The sequence below is a fragment of the Accipiter gentilis genome, chromosome 18 (genome assembly GCF_929443795.1).
Source record: "Accipiter gentilis chromosome 18, bAccGen1.1, whole genome shotgun sequence".
NCBI classification, from domain to species: domain Eukaryota; kingdom Metazoa; phylum Chordata; class Aves; order Accipitriformes; family Accipitridae; genus Astur; species Astur gentilis.
In genome coordinates, this window is record NC_064897.1 from 23529578 (window position 1) to 23547275 (window position 17698).

General features: G+C 41.8%; 1 protein-coding gene across 3 annotated transcripts in view; it reads left to right on the top strand.

Moving 5' to 3' along the window:
• CHST11 (carbohydrate sulfotransferase 11) overlaps nucleotides 1-17698 on the top strand; it is a 174991-nt gene that overhangs the window by 62874 nt on the left and 94419 nt on the right. For 2 of the 3 annotated variants that reach the window (XM_049821571.1, XM_049821572.1), the window contains exon 2: nucleotides 12214-12299. In XM_049821571.1, the coding sequence (XP_049677528.1) occupies nucleotides 12214-12299 (86 nt within the window). Of the gene's footprint in view, nucleotides 1-12213; nucleotides 12300-16862; nucleotides 16893-17698 lie in introns of those variants that run through there. The other variant, XM_049821573.1, reaches the window with a different exon arrangement.

A 17698-nucleotide genomic window follows, 5' to 3' on the forward strand; every position in this document is an offset into this window, starting at 1 on the left:
CTGCCATTCAACTCTGTGGCTTGAGAAAGCATCACTTAAACAGTAATTTTTATTCTGCTTTATTTTTTTAAGCTGAAAGTGTTAAGTATTTTCAATTAAAATGCAGTTTCGCTGTTTCAGCTTTTGAGAACTTGTGATAAAATTAACTCACGCAGACTTGAGAGCAAAGCAAAACTGTAATACATTACAGAAGCCTTCTCCGCAGCCTTGGAAGGTTAAAGACAGAAAACTAACCTAAACTTTTTTCACAAATAAATGTTTTAAAATGAATTCTGTAAGCTGATGACCCCCTTTGTTTTAATGATACAATATCTGAATATCAAAATCACTCCTATACAGGTGCATATGGGAATGAATAAACCAAAAGTTAAATTGGCAAGTGAATACATATCAATCTGGCACACATAATACTGATTTTAAAAATGTTTGACAGTTTGTAAAAATAGCTGTAACTGGGAAGTCATCACTAAGCAAATACATTTCCCATGGGATCCTTGGGGGACTAGATTTTGGGCTGGCTTTAGTTAAATGTTCTAATTTATCATCCAGAACAAAACATAGCAATTTATTGATCAGGTTTACAGAGGATGCAAAAGTCAGGGAAACGGTAAATGCAGAGGAGCAAAATTGCAAGTCATTAGTACAGAGCCGTGAATACCTAGTGACTTGGGTGGCAGCAGATAGTGTGAATTTTAGTGAGGGTGCGTGTGTAGAGGAATAAAACCTAAGTGATGCTTACTGAGTCGAGGACACTCTTCTGTTGAAAGGGAGGTTTGTAAAGGGTTTGAGGATGACGGATGGTTCGCTAGCTGGCCTGCCTCCTCCCTGGGCCCCAGGAGAGCTGGTCCTGCCCAGACACACGTAAGGGCAGTCCGGGGCTGGAGAGGGAAGGTTGTAGTTGCTCGTCGTACGGATCCTGCCTGTGTGAGACGGGGGCACCCTGCTTTCAGAACATTGTGGTGTTTTCTTTGAACGCGTGCAGGAGAAAGCACGAGAAGCGAGGAATTGCTGAGAAAACTGGCACGGAATGATGGAAAGTTAAGGGGTGCCTTGATCACAACGTGTAGGTTCTTGCATAGAGAAGAGAGCTATGGCCGTGGGGAGCAGAGAGCTGTGCCGCACGATCCGGTGGCTGGAAGGTGAATCAATTCAGTCCAGAAGAGGGTCTGTTTGGAGAGGAGGGTTTGACATCAAACCCATTTCCCAAGGTGGATTTTCTGCTCCTGGCAAATTTAGGAAGAAGATGAGTTGTCTTTCTGAAAGATGAACTACAGCTTCATTGGGCATTATTTTAAGGAATTCTTCTGGAAAGGATGCTTTCTTTTTTTGCCTCTCTCTTCTGTGCTTTCTATCCCTCTCTGCATGAGACCTCACAAGTATGAGAACAGAATTTGTTTCCTGTGGAAAAACATTTTAAGTTCATGGTTCTGCCTAGCAGTTTTGGTGTCCATCTCCTTCCGAGTCATGCTGTCGGAGTGATCCTGTGTTTTAGATACTTCGCGGTCACCAGCTGCAACATTACTAGAAATTTGACAATGCATTTGGCAGGTTATTAGTGACTGAAACCAAAGCTTATTATTTTGCATGCTAATTATGAAGTATTACTACCAATAAAGGTCAGATAGGTATCCAGTATTCTGAAGCCTTGAAATAATGTGAAATTCCTTCATTCCTGTTTATTCTACTTGCACAGTGGCCTCATATATATTACTATCTCATGCTTTATAGCATATCCATAATATTTGGAGGAAGAGTCTCAATCAATTTAAGATTTTTAGTCTATTGAGTATCCTGTTTGGTAGTGATACCAGAAGATGTGTGATTTGCAACTGCTGCCTGGTTTGGTTCTCCTTTAAGTACTCTCCTTGGAAATAAAATCATAGGAAGATCTTTCCTCATTCACTTATTTTTCCTCTTGGATGTGGGGTTGGTGTGCTTGGCCCATCCACTCGGGTATGTGTGAGGCATGACTGCATTTTCTCGCTGTAGACAAAGTGCATCACAAGGTTTTAATTGAACTCATTGAAATGATGGGAGCAATGGAAGGAGGTAGAGGAAGGGAGTAGAACCGCTGAAAGATAAGCAGGCACTGAAAGCTCATACATTCACCGCTCTGAATGGTTTTCTTGTGTTTGGGGAATTTCTCCTTAGAGAAAGACAGATCCAGAGTGCTCAGTACATCACCCGAGGTTGGCTGTAAAGCTGGGCACTATAATGGAAATACAGATTATGCTAATTGAGATGAAGTTTTATAGTGCTAATGTGTATTTTACTCTTCTGTGTGCTGAAGTGCAGCCTGGGTCTGAGGGAGCTGACAATGTCCTATTCATATGTAAAATGTTTTGAAGGATCTGTGGTTTGGAATATTTCAAAACTGCTGCATGAGGGGATTCTTATATCTGAAAGCAATATTATCTGTGTACAGCTCGTTGCTAACAGAGAAAGAGCGCGTGAAAGCGGCTTCCCAGCTTCCGCGTATAGACGTACAGATCCTGCTGGAAGAAGTCAGGAGCACTGGAGAGCTTCCACGGCCCGATGGGGCTGGACATGGCCCAGCGGTGCTCTGCAGACCTGGACCGGCCCTGATCCCGGTCAGCCAGGGCGATAACCAGCTGCTGGAAAAGTAAAAGGTCCTGCAAACAAGCCGATTGCGTCTCTGTGCCTTGGGATTACTTGGAGTTTAGAAGTATTAAACAGAATAAACTCTTGGAATAAGACAGTAAAGCCCGGCTGTGTATTAATTATTAGTCCGGACATTTTGCAAATCACAGAATCAAGCCTTTACTGTCTGCGGTACTTTTTTTCCTTTTAATATCAGCTTTTGGCCTTTGCATTGCCAAGGAAGTAGCATCCTTAATTTGTAAGAGCTCATCTGCTTATCCAACAAGCTGCAGTCGTAATCCTCTTTGGCGTAATGAATGACTGCTCTGGAAGTGATTACCGCAGGATTTCATACTTTCTTTCCTGATTATCAAATTATTTAGTGCTTCTTTTTTGTAAAGAAAATTATTGTTCATAAATTGCAGTGAAGTATCAGGAGGATGTGATTGCACTAAAAATATCAGGGGCACTGCTTCAGAGGTGGTAAATCTTGGTCCATCTAGACCTGTCGCTAGGACAGAAATTACTTGTGTCCCTTGATTTGTGTTTGTGTCCAGTCAGCTGGGCATACGTGTGTGTGCAATACTTCTGCCTGAAGTTCAGAGTCCAAAAGTTTGAGCCTTTCATTGCTCTGGGTTAAAATGACTGCTGCAGCTCTATTTTCTATTCTGCTTGGCTTGTGAGAAGACTTGCTGTGCGTTTGAGTATATCCATAGCAAATACGATTTTGTGTTTCATCTTCAATGCACATCTGTTGAAGAGCAGCAAAGAAACAGTAGCTCAAATAGACTGCAGCTGTAGCAGCCGTCGTTTTCATTTTGACCGTGATTCAAGATAAATGCTTTTAAAATTACAGCTTTCTAAAGAAACCTTCCTCCTTCAAAGGTTTTTCTCTCACTCCCTCTTTTTTTTTTTTTTTTTTTTTTTTGAGCAAGCTCATACGTCATGTTTGTTAAGTAGGCTGGTCCTGACAGTGTAATGGAAGTAGTGGGAAATACAGAAAAAGAAATCTAGCTTCTCATTTTTTTAGGACAATGCAAATGTAGCTTTTTTTCCCTGGACCTACATTTACACAGTTTTCTTTTGAACTTGCATCAGAGAGATGGGATATAGCCAACTATCTACAGGCTTGAAAACTAGGCTGATAAGAAGAACAGAGCAGAGCATTCAACTCTTTGCTATAAAGAGAACCCAGCAGCAGATGTGCCTGCTGATGTTGTTACAGCGAGTATCTAGAAATTGGAGGCAGGCATGTTTGGAAACCTGTAAGCTTCACTAGAAATTTTCCAACCTTCCAAGATTATTGCAGTCTCATTTTGAAAAACATATGGCTAACTTGTGGTGAAAAAGTAGGAAAAAGCGTAACATCCAGAAAGAGTTTTTCTTTGCGTTTTGATATACTGGATCCACAGCATTCCTTCATGCAAATGCATAATATATGTTTGTTTGTGAAATACATATACTTAAATTTGGTCACAATTCCTTAGTTTCTTACTTCTTTTGTAGAAAACTGCATTTGAGATGAAAAAGAAAGAAAAAAGGAAACAAAGAACTTCCTCTTAAGTCATGTGGATGGTAAAAAAATTTTTTTTTTTTTTTAATTTGTGAAGACTTAGAAATAGTTCTGGGAGAAAAGAAATAGAGCATTTTGATCAACATTTTGGGACATGTGGCTTTGCTTATGGATGGTGTAAGCCAGGGCATACACAGAGGTGAGCAGGCAGCTGAGGTGGTCAGTGAGCCATCCAGAATTGACCTACGAAGGATTGTGATGCCCCTGAATCTGCATTTCATGCCAGAGAAAACAAGGTTGTATCAGAAAAGATCTGACCAAGTCTAATATAGTTTGTAGTTTGCACCCACAGAAACTTACTGCATTAAAAGCAGTGTATGCCTGCGTGTGACAGAGATAAAACAGAACTTTCCTCGTGTGAGAAGTAAAGGCTATGGGAAAGTCTCTTGGTTTAGGTTTGTGGATAATTTCTTGAGACTTCTAAAGAAATTCCGTGTGGATTAACATTTTTAAAAAATTACTGGAAAAAAGTTGCTCATTGTTCATTAACAGGAAAGATGTTGTGCTAATTTATGCCACATGCAATGTCCGTAGGGTGGCCAAGGATCTAAGTCTCTGCATAATTTCACCCAAGGATATTAACTTCCCCACTGTGCCCAATTAAACCCATCCCATGCTAATCTGAGAACAAACAGGATAAAATACAAATTTATTTCTGGAAATCTGTCTAAAGCAAAAAGTAATTAAATATCTCTCTGTTCTTTGGAGGGCATTTACAACCTTTGTAATTAGTGATTAGAGCTTAGAAACAAATGTTAAGATTCATTTCCTTGGTGTGCCAGGATTTATTTCATGTAACTTCAACCATCAACGCGTCTAGAGTTGCTGGTCAGTGGAAAAGAGGGGAGCCACCTCCAGAGGCACGTGGGGCGACCCACCTCCGCAGCTACGGCTCTCTGTTAATTGTAGGAGCTTAAATGAGTAGTTCAGATTAGACATCTCGCTTCCTAAAATGAATTCGATTTTGTAGCAGCTAATTTGCTTTGTGGAGGTCTTTAACCTTTTTGCCTCTGTTTTTCTGATCTGTGTACTGAGGACTGGTACTTTGCTGGTCCTGTAACTAGCAGCTTTGCTGCTCGTCTCAGCCGTAATCATTTCACTAAGGTGTGACCTCTTCTTTGTTTTCATCCTTCACTTTTGTCATGTCCGTCCACAGCCTTTCTTCAGTAAGTCCCTCTGGTACATGAGTGGGAGTGGACACATCAGGGGAGGGTAGGATGGACACGTTGAATCAATGAACGAGTTTTGCCAAACTAAAATAGAGCATAGCATCCCTGTTCCTCAGGTGGAGCTCTAATACATTGAGCTTTTTGGTCGTTTCTTTGCTGTGTGGTTTGTCCATGAGGCACAGTGGTGTTACATGGGGTAAGGTGCTCTGGTCACTGATTTTTGCTTGTTTCTCGTGCTGAGTAAAACCCTGTGTTTCTAGTTGCTGTCTGGTGTAAGGCAAAAATGTGGTTCTCTGTTAACGTAGAGAATAAGAATCATCTCATATCTGCATTTAAGACTTTGTCATGCTCATATACAATACCTAATCTGATTTTTACTTTCTAAAAATAGATCTCCCAAGCTCCAGCAAAGAAAGCTGCAGTTTTGCCTTCAGAAAATGAAAGAGGCCAGACAAGAGTTTAGTCATAAATCCTTGTACCTGTGGTCTCTGGATGAAGGACTGATAATTTACTCTAAAATCCTGAGCTGAACGCAGCAAAGCACAAGGCTCCAGATGTCACAAGACGTTGCTATCAATCTGTCGATCTTTGTGAACCGCTGCTGAAGGATTAGTGTTCGTAAATCATTGCCGGGAGAGCTATCTAAAAGTCTCCTTACTCGGGCTCAGGAGCCAGTGCTGGGTGACAGCATTTGCATTCAATCCCCATGCTTCTGGTTGCTGATTAAAAATTAACCCTTTCATACCGTTCGGTGTCCTTAGCCTGATTAGTCTGTAGAAGGGGGCATAGGAATTTTAATGACTTTTGAAAGGAGGTAGTCTTTTTGTCGCTGAGTTTCCGATTTTGCCTGTCGTTTGGACTTGGCTGAAATCTTGCAGAGCAGATTGTTGTAAATTATTATGGAAGCCTCGTTTTTCTGAAGCAGAACTAGCTGTTTAACTAATGACAAGCTTGTTCAGCATGATTTTAGCTAAGTGTCTGAAAGGTATGTGGACAAGATGTTCCAAATAGCAAAAAATTCTCTCCAAGAGCCTCTGACGAACCCTGGAAAAGGGCTGCTTCCTAGGGTCACTTACTTCAACTTTGCCCAGAGTATTTTCATGCTTCAAGAGTGTTGCATGTGCAAAATATTGTTGGATGAGCCTTGCTTGTTTTGTATTCGGATGTGACCAGTTTGTTCCGAGCATAATTCTTGCCGGTACAGATGGAGCAGTAGTTTTATAATATCATTTATGGGCATATACTTACGATGGAGCTATGGATGTCTCTCTGTCTCTGAGAAGGTGTTTAGTGTAGTATTCGGATGTGTATTTCAATGCTCTGTCCTATGTACCCAATAGAAGTAATTTTCTGTGCTGCTTTGGGGTCATAGCAGAAGTCTATGCAAGAGTTTGGAAGACAAACCATGTCCAAATCTTTAGCTGAAGAGAATCTCTGAACTTTCGGTATGGGTATAATTAATTATTCTTGCTTTGCTTTAAAAATTCAGGAAGTTTGAGGGCAGTAGCTTATTTAAACATGGCTGGAGACACCAAAGATGCAAGTAACTGTTTTGATGCTGCTGTCTTGCCCGGGCCAAGCGGCACTGGTTTTTCTGTCTAGGTTGGGTAGGGAAGGTTTAGGTGAATGTTCGGCCCTAACCCAGTTGTTTACAGCTCTAAAAGGAGGTACTAGGTTATGTACCTGTTCTTTGCTGGCAGTAAGATGCTCCATGGAAAGCATTAACCCTGGCCTGAAATTAGGGGCAATTGGACAGCAGTGTTAGCTGGAAAGCAATGTACCTCAGCCAAAAGAAGCAAGTAGACTGCTGTCACTTTTCAGCCTTTCATACAGAAATTAGACCAAAAAAGAAGAGAAGTCAGACCAAAAAAGGGAGTATATTTGACTTTTTTCTTTAAAAGAACAACAGGATCCCATCTTCAACCAGAGTCTCACTGTATTGCTTCCAATGCATACTTTCTCATATCCCAAATAGGTGGAATGAATTATGTATATCAGCTTTAAGCAATCCTGTGTTAGGGAATTTTGTCTTTATACTTTAGACCAACATAATGAAAAGTTAAATATTAATATGTCCTCAGAACTTTTCTCAAATATTTGTAACATGAGTCAGTTAATTTAAGAGGCAGTGGACAGAGGTAAAGCTTCTACATTTGGTTTTTATTATTGTGCAAGTAATTAGAATAGTCCAAGCAATGTAAATTAAATGTTACCAAGTAGGAAGATGGTTGCTAGATAGCAGTTGGGGAGCTTTTATTCTACAGAAGTCTTGGAAATGGGAACCTCTGACATTTACGGGATTGTAGGATGGTAGCGATACAGGTGGCTGCTGAGTGCACATACCCAGTGTTCGAAATGTCACTTGTTTGTCTCTGCAAGTCCAGTGGAAGAAGTGACAATTATTTTGTGTGTTTCTTCTGGCAGAGTCTACTCTGTGACTTGATCCAACACAGCTTGTGAGAATTGGTTTCATTTGCCCTTCTGACACTTTGTGAGAAGGTGACCTTTATGGTTTTAGGTCTCCAACAGTCTTGGTTCCCATGATTTTTTCCCCACTTTCTCTTCTGTCCAGATAGTCCCAGTGTTCACATACCTTTTCAGGGTAGTAATCTCCCAAGGCAACTGCCACCATGTCCCCTCTCTCAGTTTCTCTGTAGCTCCTGATAGGGAGAGGCAGAAATTGCATTGGTGTGGCTTCTTACTGTAAGTATTTTTTCCTGTCATTGTTCATCCTGTGGGAAGAGTGGAGGTCTCCTGTTCTGGGACAGGGTCTTCATAGGTTACTAAGCGCATTATAAATGCCTTCTGCCAAGTCAAGGTGACAACTTAAGCCTGGTTCATGTGTTTCTGTGTAAATGATCTTCGGTCTCTGAAATGTCACACCAAAAATGAAGGCTTTATACCCGATGTGCCCGCCTGAGCATTCCCCCTCCCCACATGTGCCTGTTATTCTAGGCACTGTTGTCTTGCGTTTTTGGCTAGATGCACCCTGGAGGTGACATCCCCTCTCGTAGGTGCCAAGATCTAGTAGGTGCCTTGCCACGTGCATTTACTCCTGTGGCTTGTAACCCTGCCTCTGCCATCACGGGTTCAGGACCTGGGGGACCTGGGGAGGAGATGCTTGTGAACACATCGCTTGTTGGACCACGGTGGGAGGTTCAAAGGTCCTGGATAATGATCTGCAGGCTCTCAGTGTGCTCCAAAGCCGTGCCTTTCCAAAGGGTGTCTTTAATTTGAGGGTTCTACATTTTAATTTGTAGTCATCTAACGGAGCAAGACTGTGGCAAAACCTCTGGACTTTCTTTCTGCACAGACACTAGAAGAAGGTTTGACTGAGGAGGGCTGTGTTCTCCTGCTCAGTGCACTGTAATTCACAGGTCAAATTCCTGCTCTTGGCACTAGTAAGTCTAAATCGAGTTTTTGAGAAGTTGTGCGCAGATGCTTCTGTTCTGGGCTAATTTAAGGCCTGCACATGGAGCTTCCTTCTATGTATATATACACAGATGATTGTTATGTTGAGAAGCTTTAAATTCAGCAAGGCTGTTTATCTTTCTCTCTTGAGAAACTGACATTTGGTGCCTAGCTAACATGCTCTCCAGACTTGCTATTAAATTAATGACTAGTGATTCCACAGATTTTAACAGATGGGCCAAGATTGCATTTTGGACAAATCACTCCTGGAGATGGAAAAAAGGTCTTATTCTTACAGCTCTTGTATTTAAGGAACAAACTAACAATTCATTCAGTTGCTCGCAATCCTGGCTAAACTCCGGGGATTGCTGATTTTGCTGCAGTTGCAGTATTAACACTACTCTTTAATCATTAAAGGCATTCAGTGCTGCTGTCAGCTGCTTCATACAGTTAGTCTACATGAACGTGATCTTTTAATCAGTTCTTGGAACCATGCATATGCAATACTTATCATTAGATTATAATTAACTGTAATTATGTATGGAGATCAGTGCAAGACATAAAATGTAAATTTGGATATTTACTATGTTAATAAGAAGATTTGGTGAAGAAAAGGGGCTTGATTTTTTAATTTTCACTACCACAATAGCATGATGGAGTCTTAGTGAAAGTGTTGTTAAAATTAGTATAGCTGCAGTTAATATCCATACTACGCCTTTCTTACTGCAGACTGCTATAGATGAGATTCAGGCCAAAAAGGTCATGTCGTTTGCATAATGAAACAGTGCCTCAGAGAAGCTGAGACAGTAGAAAACAGGTTGCAGGAGCCCTGAGAGGTGAGTTTGTCCACAGGCATGCCAGCAAGTGTTTTGAACTATAGATAAACATTCCTGATAGTTATTCACCTAAGGACTGTTTTGCAAAAGGTTTGAGTGGGATTTCTGCTGAGGAAAGGGGAGCAGTCCCCTGTATTTCAATGCTGGCGTTAAATTCCAGGCAGAAGCATTTTCCAGGTGTGCACAGATGTGCTGCGTACAGCTGCGTCAGGGCGTGCCGATCCCGACACCGAGAAACAAGGAAGCGAGTGCTGTGTTGAGCTGCTGTGTTGCTATGCTAACTCCGCAGTCTTCTTCTAAAGGCTTCATTGAAAAAACAAACCAATTAAGTAATATTGGGAATCATAAAAAAGATTGAATGGTTTCAGTGACTAAGGTTCTACATTAGCATTTAGCTTTTGCTGGGGAGACAGTTGCTTTGTTTGTTTGTTTACATCTGGGAATCAAATCTTGCATGTTGTGCAAATAATTTAATCTTTATGGCTGTTACTGCTGCATATAAAGTGTTGCTGTGTTTATACCTGCTGGCTAAGTGAAGCAAGAAGGGATACATTTATGCACATTGCTCTTTACTGTATTTAATGGAAATGAAAAGTGAAGTAATAAATTAAGGAACACCACACTAGAATTCTTCTTCATTTTGGAACAAAGCATCAGTGTTTTAGGATCCTGGTTAATCGCAGTCTAAATGACCTGGAGACACTGAAATGTTCCCCTCTCCCTTTACTCCTGCTCTGGTGTTTTAAATGGAAATGATGTGATTTGCTGTTGACTGGAAGGCTCAATTTTGGAAAGATTTCTTGTGATGGTGAGGGGGCTACAGAATGATTTTTCAAAGCATCCCTGGACGCAGTTCCTGGTACAAGAATATGGAGGGGGACGATAGACGGGGAGGGGACAGGCAGGAGCCCTGTAGTTAGAACGACTGCTGGATGTCTCATGCCCTCGCTTTAGTGTTTTCTTCCTAAAACTACTTCCAAACCCTGGAAGCTGGCATTACTCATGCAAAAACTTTAAAAAGTTTTAACTGTTTTAAACACTTTCTAAGTCAGCTTTTAAAAAGGCACATTAGCGCAAAAACAAAGGAATCACAATACTTGGCTGTGTGACTAAAAATGCTTGGAAGTTAATCAGGTATTTAAACATGTAAATTGAAGTTATAGCCTCTAATAACATTACTATCCTAAACTGTGAAGAAAATCAAAACATTTAGCCAGTTTGTTTACTAAGCATGTATGTCTGACTTCTGCCACAAGACCCGTGGAATCTCTTTGCTCAGGGGAAGAGTGACACAGCACGTTATTAGATAATTTCCTTCAATTGAAAAATAGATAGGAATTGAGCGAAGAAATCTATTATGTTTCCAGATTGGAACTGTATACAGTTTTCTGTGGTTCATACTAGTTGACGTATCAATTATGATTGCGTATTAGCCCTCTGTATTAAAAGATGACTTGACTGTATTCTCTGACTCTTGGCTTGAAGCCTGCAATATCGTGTCTGCAAGTGGTGCAGCTCAGAACCATTGCTGAAGGACACTTCAATAGTTTCTGGTTACAAAACATGGCAAGCGGTGGTAAAAGCGTGTCTGACTCTGCTTAATGCCTTCGGATTCCCAGCAGGAACATCTCTCCTTTCCTTTTGGTTGTGTCTTAATTAAACCTTGACGAGACAAATCTCCCTTGGCTGCGACGCCTGGTGCTGGCGTCTGATAGCCTGATGCTCCTTCCGTAGCTAGCAGAGCAAGCTGGGGCAGAGGATGATGTGGGCCACGTGAGATTAGAAGGGCAGGCAAGGTCTTGTTCTCCTCGTGACTCTAGAGGGTGATCGGAGCCGAATGGCTTCTTAGGTAGACTTTTATGGCCACGAAGGTCTAACTTGAAACGCATGATCTCTGCACCTGCTGGGGTTCAGGTCACGGTCTCTCCTGGAAAACACTTTATCATCCAAAATGCTCCTCAGTCAGACCCTTGACAAAGTCTTTGGTTTGAAAACCTGCTGGTTTCCAGCTGGGATGACATAGCATACGCTGGGGTTTGGATCAGTCAAATATTCAGTTGCAATATATAGAGCAAAATATAGTTTGTAGCAAGAAGTGCAGCAATGATTGACTGTATGTGTGTCTTGTACTGCCGAGTGTCTGTTCTGGGAGAAACCAAAGAGTTAGGCCAAAAGCTTTAAAATTAGATGTTTTAATATTAGGTTCCTGCGTACTTCTGCATTTAGGCTGAGAGAGGCTCAAACATTGCCTCTCGGAGATGCTGATTATAGGAATCCATCCGACTCCTCCCTGACGATCAGAGAAGCAGGTACCTAGCACTGCTAAAATTGTGTCACTTTGGTCCCTATGCTTGAATTTTTGTGCACCCAAGCTGGAAGTTGTTGGATAACAGCTTTTGTGAGAGGGGAACCAGAGAGCTTTTTTTTTTTTCCAGTAACTTCCACAATGGATAAAGGATTTAGCTCTCGGGCAATTTCTCGGGAAAGTAAAATTAGAAATTAAGACACAACACTGTCTAGAATCCCAGTATCTGTCAGAAAATCTCTTCTTGCTGTAGGTATTGCAATAGGTTATGGCTAACCAGTGTTGCTAACCTGTATTAATTTCAATTTCCCCTTGCAGTAATGCGTAGAAATCCATTTGGCATGGACATTTGCTGCCGGAAAGGATCCAGAAGCCCACTCCAGGAACTGTATAATCCCACCCAGGTGAGTGTCTTGTGGCTATGATCAAACTTCCCAGCCCAGCGTACAAATACAGTCTCTGTGAAAGGTATTTTGGTCTGGTTTTTCTCATTTATATGCGGTAGCTGCCTTCAGCTTGGAGAACTGATCCTGGGATCTGCAGAGTTTAGGCATGAAGTTCTACAGTTTGAGCTAAGGGCCTGATTTTTAAAGTTTTTCAGTTGTCTAATGATGTGGACTCCACGAAAATTTTTTCCCTAGGTACCTAAAAGCCTTAAAAGAGTACCTTTTTGATCTCCTAGCTAGAAGCTGAGCCATCGGAATTGAATCTGTTGGATCAACACAGAGTGGCAGGGTAGGGTGAGAGAATGCAACATGATAGACATGAAACAAAGAGTGCGGTAAGACTAAATAGCGATAATAATACATGAATATTATTTATACGGCTTTCAGGTAGACAGCTGCCCTTCCTGTCCTAGTTCATTGCTTGTACGGAGTCTGGACAAACGCAGTAGCTCATACTCTTCCTTACACTGTGTGCTATTTAACACCTGATGGTCTTGATGGGAGCTTAGGATAATCTTATCCAGAGTTCTTCATGTGACAACCAGCGCGGGAAAGCTACCTGAAATTCGTGCTCCTCCAGATCAGTTTATTCCCTGCATGTGGGCTGAATTGGCACATTCAGGAGCAGCATTTCCTGTTGGCAGCTGAGAGGAAGTGCTGCCATTGAGAGAAAATGCCAGCTGACTATTAAACATATTTATTAAAGTTTAACAACCGCCTATTATATATTTATCCATCAATGAATACATTGAGTTTTACTAAATTGGCTATTAAGAAAAGTGACTATCCCAATAAATCTGACTTGTTAGATTTAACAAGGCAGTAAATGTTTTAAATACTATTTGATTATGAAGAGACTCACTATATAGTGTGCAAAATGAAGTCTAAGTGATTTAAAGTATTTATATGAAGAATTGACAACAACCCGAAGATATGTGATATCTCTTACGTAGTGCAGTAAAGCTCCATTTGCTGCATAGTGTTGTTTTTATGAACACAGGCTGACTTTCTAATTCAATTTGAATTCTGTGCATGGTTGGGAACATGAGTTTATCATACTAATATACTGGCCTTTATTGACCATTATGGGAGTTAGCATTGGGTAAATGGAAAGTGCACGTAAAAGCCCTGAAGAGGAACAATCCAGTGCTAAAAAGGAAAAATACTAGGATTTGTAGGTTAAATTTAAAGACTCTTTGCAGATGCTCAAGAAGGGTGGGTAAGGGAAAAGAGACTGCTTGAGTAATTAGTCTCTCTGGGGTCTGCTGTGTGTTGGTCAAAACCTCCTTGCCCTTTAACATTGTTAGAGGCCATCCCGTAAGAAAGAAACATCCCCATCCACTGAAGGCCGTGATCCCAGAGCCCTTGCAAGCTTGGTCAACCGAAAAGATTTCCTGAGCTTCCTGAAGCAGGGGATGCAGCTGGCAGCTCCTTCGCTGCCTCTCCTTCCTTTCTGCGTGCCCTGACCAAGCAAACCACTAGCATCCCTTTCCGGGCTTGCCTACGAGCCAGCCGGAAAAGTTGATGTTTGGGGAAGCGCGCCAGTTCTTGCAGCTGATGTTGAACTAAGCAGATGATGTTTTTTATGCTGAAATGTTTCCATCAGCTCGCTGACATCCATTCTTATCAAGCTTTTAGTTTTTGTCGCTTCCTTTGTTCTTAGTTGATGTTTGTTTGCTTTTTGGATGGGGCTTTGCGCGCTGCACCCAGTCCTAGAGGGACTGGCAATGTCAGGCAAGCAAGTGCGCTCATTTTGGGAAAACAGTAACAAGAAGTTAGTTAGCAGTGAGTAGAGGCTGCCATAGAAGACAACAGACCGGAGATGACCCCCTAGAATATTTCTTCAAATATGTGGGTAATTTTTCTTTTTCCGTTTTTGCCCCAAAATATGTCTGTCTCTAAGGTGGCAGATTAGACACTGGTCTGTATTTTGGCAGTAGCATTCTTGTCCTCAAGAATTCACCAGTCTTTCTGAAACTGGGGGAATGGAGATCAGACCCCTAATCTTTCTCGTGAGTTTCTTGCTGAAGCAGTTACGATTGGGCATTTGCAAAGTTAAGTCAGAAGTCACTGACCTAGGTAATTGAAAAAATTGGCTAGGTCTTAAAGATGACCCTTGACCATCAGAACCTTTTGGACTTCTGGTGCGGTGATCCCGTGTTTTTCTCCTGGATGCCAATGGCTGCGTATGCCATTGCAGGAACTCTTTGGCACTCAGTTTAGCTGCCTCAGAGGAACGGTGGAGCTGATCAAGCAGATATTTGTAGTTCTAAGGAATCTGTATAATTCAAACATCAGACTTAGGCCGCTGAAAGAAGCCCTGCAGCTATGGCTGTGGATTACTATAAGCTAGGTGCAGTTTTGACTTTTTTAAGGGTAGAAAACTTTAAATATTTAATGTGTCCATGTGCATGTTTTTTACACGACCTAGTATAACAGGAGAACCCACCTGTGGCTCACCGTCCTCTGCTGTAGAGTGCACCGTACATTTCACGTGTGTCACGTTTCCTCACGTAGGTAGCAGTGTGCAACCGTGACTGCTGCTGCTGCCGTTCGTGGGAATGTCTTGAGGACGCCCGAGAGAAGTGGGCAAGGGAAGGGACCCTGGGGGGGTCCCTGCTTTGCGATGGAATTAAGGGCCCACACGTCCTCGGCTGGAGGGTGCTCCTGGCTGTTCCCTGTCCGGGGAGATGAGAGTTTGGCCATCGACTGAAGTAGGTGCCAGAGAGGGTCAGTACTCTCTCTCAGATTTAAAATGCTGTAGTTTAACAGGAATAAGGTTTTTTCTACTGTGTGTTCAGCATCAGGTTGCAGTGCCCTCATAAAACCAGATGGAGACAGGTTGATTTACACCAGCTGAGAATTTGACTGTGGGCATTTACTATGTTGACATATAACAGCTTCTCTGAACCTGCGCTGTTTTGTTTCCTTCTATGGAAGTTGAGTTGTTTGCAAATGCCATCATTTGTCTCTTGAATCTCTTTTTGGTTTGGTAAATGGTTGTGAAAAGAAAAGGGAAAGGAAGGGAAGAAAGAAGAGAAAAAGGAAAAAGGAAAAAACCCAGAACCAGAAAGGAAGATTTGGCTTGAGTAAATTCAAATGTAGCAATGATCTTGAGGTGACTGGAAGGTTGGTCTGGTGGCTTGTAGGAGCTGAATGTTAGAGTTGCAGTCAGATTTTCAGTGGGCTGATCATAATTGTTCATATGTTTGGTGGTGAAGGAGAGGATAAATGGGTGGAGATAGCACTGAATTAGGGCTAGAGAAAGTGTCCATGACAAAGCCCGTGCGTTTTTTTTATGTCTTAGTTGAGTGTCTGGCCTTGTGATTATTGTAAAAGTAGGAACAATGCTTTTGCTCTTTTGCCTGTTGTAATAGAGCAGAATGTGGGAAGTGCATTTGTCTGTGGACAAGAGATTTCTACTCTAGGGCTTTCACTGCAAGATTTTTCATGAGCACTAATATACTGTGAGGGAAAGAAAAGTCAATATAACTGAACTGGATTTACACTGAGTAAGTGGATTTCCAGGCTGTGGTCTCCATGTATATGGCAGGCGGTATGTAGCATGTCTTTGAGTCCCTATTATCTTTTTTTCCTTTAATTTTCAGATAGAGTTTTAGTAATAAGCTGCAGAGGTTCCTGTGGCAAGTTTTGAAGGCTGAAATGGACCATTTCTTTAATGGGTTTATTAGAAAGCCAATTTGGATCTGTATTAAGCAGAACTATTTTCCTTCTGCCACATAGTTGTAAATAGAAAGAGAAAGAGGATTCAATATACAGCAAGTAGCAAAGGAGGAAATCGAGATGTAACTGAACACAGATGAAGAGCCTTGCAGGAATGTGACATAAGTTTGCATCGTACCTTGAGTGGGTTTTTATTTTTTGTATATGAAACCCCAGGAATTTAAGAATATGGGTAAACAAATATTTGCAAGACATATTCTTAGAAGGCAACATATACAACTGTGTCTTTTAATTTGCATGACTGTGTACAGCCCCACTGCTCCAAAAATAACAGATAATTGTGGATCAGCCCACGAGCTGGAGTCACCAGAAGTTCAGAATTGGGCAACATCATACTTGAGGCTTGCATACTTTAGTGGTTAACATTGATCTGTTTGGTGCAATGAATGTGCTACTGAATTACAAGAAGTTGCAAACCAAAATAGACCAAATGTTAAAGGAATGGGAAATAATTGAATCTTTATAGTTAGAATTCATCTTCTAGTTATCAAGATTAACATTTAATTCTCATTAAACACAGGCTGCATCATTGTTTGATCTAACTATCTAGACTGCTGAGAGAAGCGCAGCAGAGATCCAGTCCTGTATCCATTAGGATCCAAATCCAAGGATGAATTTGTTTCAGTTTCTAGTTTGACATTGCCTGACTAATTCACGAGTCCCCGTGACTGTTTCACTAAAGGTCACGCTGTTTGCCATTTGTTTCTTGCCTTTTCAAACATGTTTCTTTTTGTCGAGGAGATGTATTTCCAGGTGGCTGCTTTTGGTGTAGCTGGAGCCAGGATGTCTAGCAATTTGCTAAACCTGGTGAGTTAGAGCTGTGGACCTTGCATTGCCTTTGTGTTATGAAATTGTATTGGACTGGTTTGGAGCAGTCGTTCTGAAATGACCCATTTCTTTTATTACATCTGCTTTTTTAATCCCCTCCTTCCCACCAAGTGAAAGGAAGAAAGCGAGCTGTTGCTTTGCAAGACAGTATTTATACATCCTCAGTCACCTCAGGCCACAAATGCTCCTTTTTGGGGGCTGCCGTGTGATTATCTGTGGCTTAGGCTGCCTGGATAACATCAGCAAACATCAACCTAGTTCAGCCCACATCACTCAACTTTCATCTGGGTTCGTAATTTCCTATCTTCAGTTGATTTCCACTCACTAGGATGACTCTGGGGGCAACTGTACTGGTTCCTGGACAGAGGTCAGCTCTGTCAGGTCCTGGTCAGCTTTGTGGTCTGAGCTCTACGTATGCATTGTCCACAGCACTTTGAATCAAAGGTCTGAACACTTAAAACCTGATATTTCTGCCCTTGGTGATCCTGAGGCGCTGAGCACTGTGCAGTTCGTTTCTGTGCTACGGCTTCTCATTCTTAGAAACACAAGAGCCAAAGGGCAGGTCACTGAGTAGGATGAAAGGTCCAGTTCGCCTGGTGTTTTGCCTCTGGCAGCAGGTGACCAGGACAGACAACAAGAAGGATAAAGAACTCATCATACTCTGCCGGCACCCAACAACCTGTAGGTCATGAGCTTCCTGAGCCAGACATGTGTCTTCATCAGCTACATCCTGCAAGAAGAGCCTGAGATGCCAGACAGTTCCTATATCAATCAAAAGGGGTGAA